Consider the following 10,021-nt stretch of genomic DNA (forward strand, 5'->3'; position numbering starts at 1 on the left):
GAACCGCTTGGCGCGCCACTGAACTGAACTGCGAGACGAGTAAATATTAAAAATCATGAATGTTGGTGAATTACTTACGTTTCAGGTTTGTATTTTTCGATAATGAAAACACATACATGCTAATAGGGATGTTGCTAGTATATGGTGGCGAGATTTGGCGTTAACACTGTGGTATATCTACTGTTTGGCGCACATTACACTTGAAGGTGAAGTTCCAAAGCTTGTTGTAACACTAACCCAACACTAACAGTAACACTACTCACTAGTAGTAGTAACACTAACAGTAACAGTGTCCTACACATCATCACTCATCAGTACACTGTGACTGTTACACTACACTCTACACTACAGCACGTCAGCAGGCACTTGGAACGTTTCAATAATAAAATTATGGCAAATAAACACGTAATGTTTTCACTACCAAAGTCGTAATGTTTCTCTACTCTCTTTCGCCTATTATTACTGATAATTTCCTGTAAATGCCATTCCACCTCTGCAAGACAAGTTGTACACGTACGCCGCACCCACGCTGCTGTGCATAAAAAATTATAAACATAGATAATAGAGCACTGAGCAGGTAGGAAATCTTGATTGCAAAATTCACTCGACGCTCGCTTCGTTTCACACGATCACAGCACAAATACACAATCAACAGTCTCCATTTTGGTATCTTTGCATAGCTAAATGTTCACTTGTTCAAATTATAAAATTGCCATCTATGATCTAGTACTGCCCACTTTAACCAGAGATATCTCGTGAATTCCTGCGGAAACCTCCCACTCCGCCAAAATGTAAATGGGATGAAGTGCTTGTTTATACATGATTAATGGTGGCACATTGCATGCCGGGGTAAGTTGATGCCCTCCTCCGAGCTCCATTTCGATGCCCGCCAAGCCAAGCTAGCATAATGCGCGCAGGCATGACGTCACTCACACGACTATGTTCATTGGCCAAAACAATCGAGTAGTGCAGTTCGGGTGTTTCTGATGATAAACATGCACTTCCTCCCATTTACATTTTGGCAGAGTGGGAGTTTTCTGCAGGAATTCACAAGATTTCTCTAGCTCAAGTAGGCAGTACCAGATGGCAGTTTTATAATTTGAACAAGTGAACATTTAGCTACGCATAGACATCAAAATGGAGACTGTTAGTTGCGTATTTGTGCTGTGATGGTGTGAAACGAAGCGAGCGTCGAGCGAATTTTACGATCATGTGTTCCTACGTCCTCTATATTTTTATTGTTTATGCACAGTGGCGTGCGTGCATTGTATTTGTGTCAGCCCTCCACACTAACGGTTGTCCGATTGCCCGGGACAAGTGAAAGTCTGTGTCGGACAAGTTATTCTCTTGGCTATTTGCCCGATCGGACAACTAAAAAATGTACAGTTGTGTAAAATTCCTAACATCCTTTGAGCCAGGGCGCTATCGCACAACATTTCTCACATTGTATTTTCGACAGTCGCCGGAAAAAAGCAGCCCGCGACACCGTGTCTGTGGCTGTGCACATCGTGGCTGCGTACATGCCTGCTGGCTGGGGCGGCATTGATTGAAGTAGGGGGGGAGGTGCACTGATTGTTTCAGTCGTGTGGGGCATGTTCATTACTGAATATGTAGGGGGGTGGGCACTGCTGGTATGAGAGAGCTACAGCAAAACTTTCCTGGAATTGAGAAAAAAGCTACAATCGGCACGCAAAAATAAACGTGCAAATTTCATTAATTACGATTTTCCATGTATATACTGTAATTATGTAATATGATATGCACTGAACTAAAAATTTACCTAGATTGCTCTAGATTGCAAGTAAATTTTGGACAAGTAAAACCAAAATTTGGACAAGTAAAAATTTCTTCTTGTTGCCCGACAGGACAACCAGATCTGAAAATAAGCGTCGAGGCCTGTGTGTGTTGCAGAGGAGCATTAGAACGGAATTTACAGGAAATTATCACTAGCAATAGGCGAAAAAGAGTAGAGAAAGATTAGGACTTTGGTAGTTTATTTACTATAATTTTATAATTGAAACGTTCCAAGTGCCTGTGGATCATCATGCAATAGCAATACCACTGACCAGCCCAATGCAATGTTGGGGTTTCATAAACCACTGTAGTAAAGGTCATAAAGTTCAAGCACTAGTCATTAGCAAGTCATGAGGTTTGCAGAACACGAGGGAAAATAATTATACATGTTTTTCGGGCTCGTGGATGTGATGATCTGGGATAATAATACTAGATTAATAAAACGGTTATTAACCATTGTGAAATGTACACCAGTGTGAACACTTGAGCTTCGGTCATTTCAATAATGAAATTATGGTAATATGATGAATTGCAGTTGCTACCAAACTCCAAATGTTCATGAATGTATTCTTTATTGCCTAATGATACTATATAAGTGCCGTTTAAATGCTTCTGTACAACACTATATAAATCTGTGCATGCAAGTTGTCAACAAACGCACCGAAAGATATAGAGTACAACAGCAGACCAAATGATCGATATTCGCTATTCGATGTTCGATATTTATGACAGTTCTACATTTTTTATAGCCCGTTAAAGGCGTAAAACGTGCGCCTGACGAAGACGATGATGATGCAAACATTGCTAGGTTTAAATCTAAGAAAAAGGTTTCTGGAGAATCTGGATTTGATCAGAGAAAGGCTGCTGAAAGTGAGCGGGATCGCATTCTTGAACTCGTTGATCAGGAGCCAGAGGTACTGGATCATTATGAGTTCTAGTATGCACATTCGTTTCTGTTTTTCTTATATGACCCAAAAAATAATTGCAACATGTACGAATTAGCCCCGTCTTACTTGTTTTTTTTATCTAGGCGCCACCTATAGATGAATCACAGCTGAAGAAAATGTTGCTAACCTTTGAGAAAAGAGTTGTGAAGAACCAGGAGATGCGAATAAAATTCCAGGATAAACCTGAGAAGTAATTAAAATAGAGGTTTATTATGATAATACAACATTGCTTCATTAACAATTCCATAAGTACATAATTGATACAGATTTATAATGTGTGCTTCGGATAAAGTTATTTTTCCTCAAGTAGAAATAAGGAATGATTGACTGATATTTGACATGCGCACAAATTCTTACGAAGTCCTCATCCTCACATCGCTCTTGTATGCATTACATTTTTGTATTTGTGCTTGTATTTGTGATAAGAGTACTTGTGATTTGCGCTAGGTTCATGGATTCTGAGATCGAGCTGAATGAGATAGTGCAAGAGCTACATGTAGTTGCAACGATGCCGGAATTATATCATATTCTTGTTGAGTTGCATACAGTTCAATCTCTGCTAGGGCTGCTGAGTCATGACAACACGGGTTTGTACCTCTATACTAGATTATACATGGCTGCACATATTATATATCCTCATGGCATTGTGTTTATGCATTGTGTGCTGTTAACCTATATACATACTCCAAACAGCATTCCGGTAATACAATACAGTTGAGTTCAGACATAGCAGTTGTTTTAGGTACACGGGTTAACAAATTTATTTTTATGATTAATATATTGTCGTAATAAGTATTCTTTATGAATGGTATCGTCATGACTATGCTCCTCCATGGGTTTTACACACATGTAACTATACATTTCTTGATAAGTATTACTATTCTTGAATAGGTGCAAGAGTGAGCTTGTTTGATGTGAAGATGTTGTTATTGTTTTGTAATTCTATTTACTTTACTTTTTAATCCAGACATTTCTGTAGCTGTTGTTAGCCTACTACAAGAACTTACTGATACAGAAACTTTGACAGAAAGTGAAGAGGATGTTGAAATTCTCATTGATGCCTTGGTGAGTACAGAATGGATCCTTTGTTACATGTTCTCTTTCCATAGTTGCAGCCTTCATATGGCCTTCTCCAAATTTGTGTGTATGCATGCAAGTAGGCACGTTGTTCATGCATGTGTGTGCGTGCAAGAATGTGTGTGTGTGTGTGTGTGCGTGCGTGCGTGCGTGCGTGCGTGCGTGCATGCTTGTCTGTGCATACATGTATGCATGAATGTGTACACGTGCATGCATGTGTGAATGCATGTGTGTGCATGTATGTGTGCATGCATGTGTGTGCATGCATGTGTGTGCATGCATGTGTGTGCATGCATGTGTGTGCATGCATGTGTGAATGCATGTGTGTGCATGAATGTGTGAGCATGCAAGTGTGTGCATGCGTGCATCTATGTGTGAGGCGCTCAGATATTTTTGCTTGAAGTGCACCGGCAACACCTAATTCATCATTCTGTGGTGTTTATGACAGATGAAGGAGCAGTTGGTTGGCACATTAGTACAGAACATGGAGAGACTCGACGAGACTGTTCCTGAGGAGGCAGAGGGTGTGCACAACACATTAGGTGAGTGATGAGTTAATGTAATCGATGTGAGATACCACGTAAACTCTTAACCCAATATGTTGTATCTGACCTAGCCCACAAAACAACGTCTTTGGATGATGTGGCTAGGTTGGCATTGTCAGACCGGTTTTAGATGTGTTTTTTCATGCGTGCACACCAAACTATCGATTTCGCGGCACTTCGTTGCCAAGCATTGTCTTTTAGAATGAATTGCCGCAATAATGATTGATTAGAACCACCTGTCAGTCATGCAAAGGCAGATAGGTCAATTTCAGCCCATGTAACATGAATGACCTTTGATGACATCCTGTCCATACCATTCTTTCTGAAATATATAGGAGACATGGTACAATATTTGTAGTCAGCATCATTCAACAAACCATTGCAGATGGTTTGTGGCATGGTGTTGCCTCGTTTTTTTGGGTAAAACATTCATAGAATTGTGCCCATGTTTAGCAATCGATGGCAATATTGTTTAACAAATTATTGGCAACATTCATTCAATGGGTTGCCTCGCATCTTGTAAGATGCAGCGTAGTATGATGCATGATTCTTCAGATGCTGGAAGCAGTTTGTTGAAGTGGAGTGTCCTGGGGGCCCAGTGTCAGAAACAAAATTGGTCCTAGCATTAGTCTTAATGTTAACTTTTTCTCACAGACCATTGACAGAAACATGGTAAAATTACAATTTTCTCTCATGCACAGTTCATAGAGGTCCGGTCTTGGACTTAAAATTGAGTAACTTCATTCCTTTTCCTTTACAGCGACTGTAGAGAACCTAGTAGAATACCATCCTGAGTTTGGCACTGAGGCAGCTCAACAGGGCCTCCTTCAGTGGATTCTTAAGCGATTAAAGGTATGTTTGTTTTAAGTTCTGGATGTTTGGTGACATTCAGGTGTTCACAGGCATCTGTTCCCCAGCCATGCTGATTCTAATTCAATCGTATTCATGGTTATGTGTAATATATGGAATTTATTAGCTTTTAAATTGCATAGTTAATATAAATTCATTTGGTTTGAGGTGTGATTGTGTGTGATTTTTTCCACAAACTAAAATTACTTTCAGGCTAAGCTTCCCTTTGACAACAACAAACTGTATGCAAGTGAGATTTTATCCATACTTCTACAAGGAAACAATGGTAGGTTCCTGTTTGACATATATTAGCTGCATAGTTTGTACTTCAGCTCAACTGTAAACCTAGCACGTAACCAATTATTTTGATCTTTGTTAAGGATACTCGCCACCTTTTGCACGGGTATTGCTCTAATGAAGAGTAAATGTTTATTGACGAATGAATCGAATCAATCACATGTTTTATTTATAGATGAGATTTATAGATGAGGTGAGATAGAAGTGCCTCAGGAATTTTCTTTAAGCTTCATATTTTCCGAAAAAAAAGAAAAAAAATTGCATAAAATTTAAGTTGCACGTTTGAATTAAAAAAATTTCGCAAATAAGGAAGCATAACACATAAAATACGGTACTTAATAACAATCCCTATACTAATATCAATACTAATGCGCTTTTTTACAGCAATATGTTACCATTAAAACGAGTGTAAAATTAAATTATTTCAAGTTGTAATCACAGAGAAATATCTATTTATACACGGCTACTATGGCAGAAATCGAAACGGAGAAATCAGAGTTTTTCTATTTTTCACAAGGATCGATCGCCTGTGTGCAAAATAAGTGAACGTATGTGAAACATCTACTGTTAGTACTTACTGTGACATATCCCTGACTAACTGACACCACTAAAAATTTTTGCTAAAATGTTCTATGCACCTTGAGAAATTGTGAGAAATTACAAGGTTACCATCGCACTTTCATGCAAAACGCGCGTACGATGTGTATTGCATGCCGTTACTAAGCTATGTGTCAACAAACGCGCGCCTAAATGCAAGGTGTGTAACTAGAGGAACAGGGCTATTTTCGGTCGCACGGCAATTTCAACTATCACTGGCAGATGACAGCTGTAGAAGGGTTGATGCTGAATGATACTAGCTTAGTGAATACCCTAAAAATGCTGGTTGTATCATGTCTCTGACGTCATCAGTGACGTCAGCCGCAGCTCACTACATGTGTATGCGGGCAATCAAAATGCTCTGAAAGTTCACATGTATCGTTATATGGAGAAATGAGTATGTACAGAGATGCCACATAGTGTTAGCTATCGAATAAGAATGAAAATGAAAAATCGGTTAAATTTTGCCTAAAACCTGGAGAGTATCCTTAACCTATCTTCTGCTCCAAATAAATGTTTTGGTTAAAAAACTAAAACTAATATGTAGTTGTTGCCATTGAGCGTGGCAGTTGTCATTACAATCGCGCTACGACTTGTGCTGCTGTGCAATATTGTCCATCTCTCTGCTGTAGACACGCGCCAACTTCTTGGAGAGCTGGATGGCATAGATGTTCTGCTGCAGCAGGTTAATGTGTACAAGAAACATGACCCATCTAACAACGAGGAGATTGAGATGATGGAGAACTTATTCGACTGCCTCTGCTCGGCATTAATGGTCACCGTCAACAGGGGGCGCTTTCTGAAGGGCGAGGGGCTGCAGCTGATGAATCTCATGCTCAGGTGAGTGTCCGTGCAGGTGATGCCACGCAAAGTGCTCTCTTAGCATTACAGCTGCTGATAAGTTGTGTCAGCTGACGTCAGAGGAACAGTCAACATTATACACAGGTGTGATTTTTCCGTTTTTTGGCGGAATTCCGCTTTTTTAACAGCCCGGGTCGATTTATTGTTTTTTCCTTCATGAACTAGAGCATGCATATTAGTTTGGATGTCAATATCGATATGTATTAATATCGATGTAAACTTGATCGCTGCATGCGCTGAAGGCAACTTTGACTTTGTTTGAAGGGAGCGCAAGCTGTCTAGAAGTAGCGCGCTTAAGGTGTTAGACTACGCGATGATAGGTCCGGAGGGTGCAGACAACGGCACCAAGTTCGTCGACATCCTCGGCTTAAGGACGATATTTCCGATGTTCATGAAGACGCCAAAGGGACACAAGAAGAAGAACGCAGGAGAGGAGGAACATGAAGGTTTGGCGAACTCGACTCTGCTTCATTCGTGCGGCGGTCTCTCTTACTAGTATAGGGGACGTGTGCGAGAGTCGGGCCTTCGCTTCTTCTCTGAAGTTTTTTACTTATAAGCGTGAAACCTGGCAGTTCTAGAATGTTCCTTTTTTTCCTATATTGCACAGTTCTAGAATTGTCATTCCTTGATATTTTGAGCAGTTCTAGAATGTTTAATTCTTTCATATATTGCACAGTTCTGGAATTGTCATTCCTTGATATTTTGGGCAGTTCTAGAATGTTTAATTCTTTCATATATTGCATAGTTCTAGAATTGTCATCCCTTGATATTTGCAGCAGTTCTAGAATGTTCAATTCTTTCATATAGTGCACAGTTCGAGGATTGTTATTTCTTGATATTTGGGTCAGTTTTCAAGATTCTTTACAGGGATTTCCTAAGGCATGTTGTTTATCGTTGAGTATGGGAGGGCCCAGGCTATATATACCCCCTCCCGATATATTGCTGTACAAATGTATGGTATGTCGCAAACAGACTTGTTTACAGCTGATTCTAATAGCTTGTTGAAACTTATGACGCAGTCAGTAAAACAGGTTTGGATCGGCATATATATATATATATATATATCAAGAGTACATAATAGAGACACTCTATATACACACACTAAATATAGACACTCTATTATGTACTCTTGATATATATATATATATATATATATGGGGCCCGTTGTCAGAAACATCGTAAAGTTAATGCTAAAGTTAATGCTACGATAACACTTACGACTAATGCTAATGTTGCGAGACTAGCGTTGACAGAAACACATCGCAGTATTAGAAAACTTACGATAACAGGAACTTCATCACAAGGCTTCGCCTGATTGGATGAGAATCAATCACAAAATTCATACACATTTATTGTACATCACAGTAATTTATGGATATTATGATGGCTAACCACATATAAATAATATTTGATGAAAAACGACGTGGTCATGAATTAATTCTGCACAACAAGACAAATTCTCACACTGTAACGCGAGACGCGAGAATCGTGGCAAGCGAGGAAAACCTTTATGACAAGAGAACAAATGCCATACGCCATTTGTAAATGTATTGTTTTGTTTTATTAGCGGTAGATAATTAATGATTTTGACGTGTTTTTCAAGAAAAACACACATTTTATTCATTATTATAAAATATAATATCACTATAATTATAATTCGTAGTGTAAATGTGTTATTTTCAACTTTATATTAAAGTTACGAGAGGGTCTGAGCTCTCGTAATGTTATGAGGATATTTGCAAGGATTTTTCGTTCTCGTAACCTTACGATGTTTCTGTCAACGGTTTACGAGTGGAAGTTAATGGTAAGACTAATGTTGCGACTAATTTTGTTTCTGACAACGGCCCCATGGGTTGCCAGTGTATGTGCTGCTCAGTATGTGTTATTTATTCATTAGTTGCATGAGCAATTACTTTTTGGGATGTGTTGTATACATACAATGCTGATTATACAGTTAAGTGTAACTGAACATATATGGATACATGTCTTAATACAGCTATCATTATTATATTGTCACTGGTTTTCTCTCTTCTTCATAGAGCATGTGTCTTCGGTTATCACTTCACTACTAAAAAACACGAGTGGAACGCAGAGACAGAGACTTCTTGCGAAGTTCACAGAAAACGACCATGCCAAGGTATTCGCATTGCACTTTTGAGGCGGGTAGTGATTAATGGCTTAATCGTTTTATAATTTATGCTTATAATCGGGCAGTCGACATTAACGCGTTCTTGTCTTGCTCTCAGGTGGATCGTCTTATGGAGCTGCACTTCAAATATCTGGAAAAGGTACATCACGTCGACAACCAAATCGAGAAGGAGAGGCAGGTGTGTGCTTACTACGTCAAGCTTAGTGTTGACCACACGGTGGGCGATCGTTCGTTGTTGAATCTCGATTCAGTTTGCAGTTAAGTCGTGTGCCAGTCAGACGTGCCAGCTGGTAATGTTAAATCGTAACTCTCTCGTTATTACAACCCTCTCTCTGCGGAGACGGTGAGTGCCGGAGGTGCCCCTGAGCCGGGATTCTCTGTGAATGTGTTGAATGGATAGGGAATTGTGTGAGTAGAATAGGAACAGGTGTGGGTGGAATGGCGTGTGCTGAGTGGGATAGGGAAAGGTGTGAGTGTGTTGGGGTGCGCTGAGTGGGATAGGGAAAGGTGTGAGTGGGTTGGGGTGCGCTGAGTGGGATAGGGAAAGGTGTGAGTGGGTTGGTGTGTGCTGAGTGGGATAGGGAAAGGTGTGAGTGGGTTGGGGTGCGCTGAGTGGGATAGGGAAAGGTGTGAGTGGGGTGGGGTGCGCTGAGTGGGATAGGGAAAGGTGTGAGTAGGTTGGGGTGTGCTGAGTGGGATAGCGAAAGGTGTGAGTGGGTTGGTGTGTGCTGAGTGGGATAGGGAACGATGTGAGTGGGTTGGAGTGTGCTGAGTGGGATAGGGAAAGGTGTGAGTGGGTTGGGGTGTTCTGAGTGGGATAGGGAAAGGTGTGAGTAGGTTGGGGTGTGCTGAGTGGGATAGCGAAAGGTGTGAGTGGGTTGGTGTGTGCTGAGTGGGATAGGGAA

At 40.3% G+C, this 10,021-nt stretch overlaps 1 protein-coding gene across 1 annotated transcript in view; it reads left to right on the forward strand.

Moving 5' to 3' along the window:
• Positions 1 to 6: 6 nt before the first annotated feature.
• LOC106809815 (beta-catenin-like protein 1) overlaps positions 7 to 10,021 on the forward strand; it is a gene marked incomplete in the record, with an annotated part of 12,574 nt that continues 2,559 nt past the window's right edge. The window contains 12 exon segments of the mRNA XM_014813026.1: positions 7 to 85; positions 2,544 to 2,708; positions 2,825 to 2,931; positions 3,189 to 3,328; positions 3,709 to 3,806; positions 4,267 to 4,360; positions 5,124 to 5,215; positions 5,426 to 5,498; positions 6,739 to 6,946; positions 7,232 to 7,413; positions 9,007 to 9,104; positions 9,214 to 9,294. Of these exon segments, the coding sequence (XP_014668512.1) occupies positions 56 to 85; positions 2,544 to 2,708; positions 2,825 to 2,931; positions 3,189 to 3,328; positions 3,709 to 3,806; positions 4,267 to 4,360; positions 5,124 to 5,215; positions 5,426 to 5,498; positions 6,739 to 6,946; positions 7,232 to 7,413; positions 9,007 to 9,104; positions 9,214 to 9,294 (1,368 nt within the window).

This window comes from Priapulus caudatus, unplaced genomic scaffold (genome assembly GCF_000485595.1).
Source record: "Priapulus caudatus unplaced genomic scaffold, Priapulus_caudatus-5.0.1 Scaffold386, whole genome shotgun sequence".
Taxonomy (NCBI): domain Eukaryota; kingdom Metazoa; phylum Priapulida; class Priapulimorpha; order Priapulimorphida; family Priapulidae; genus Priapulus; species Priapulus caudatus.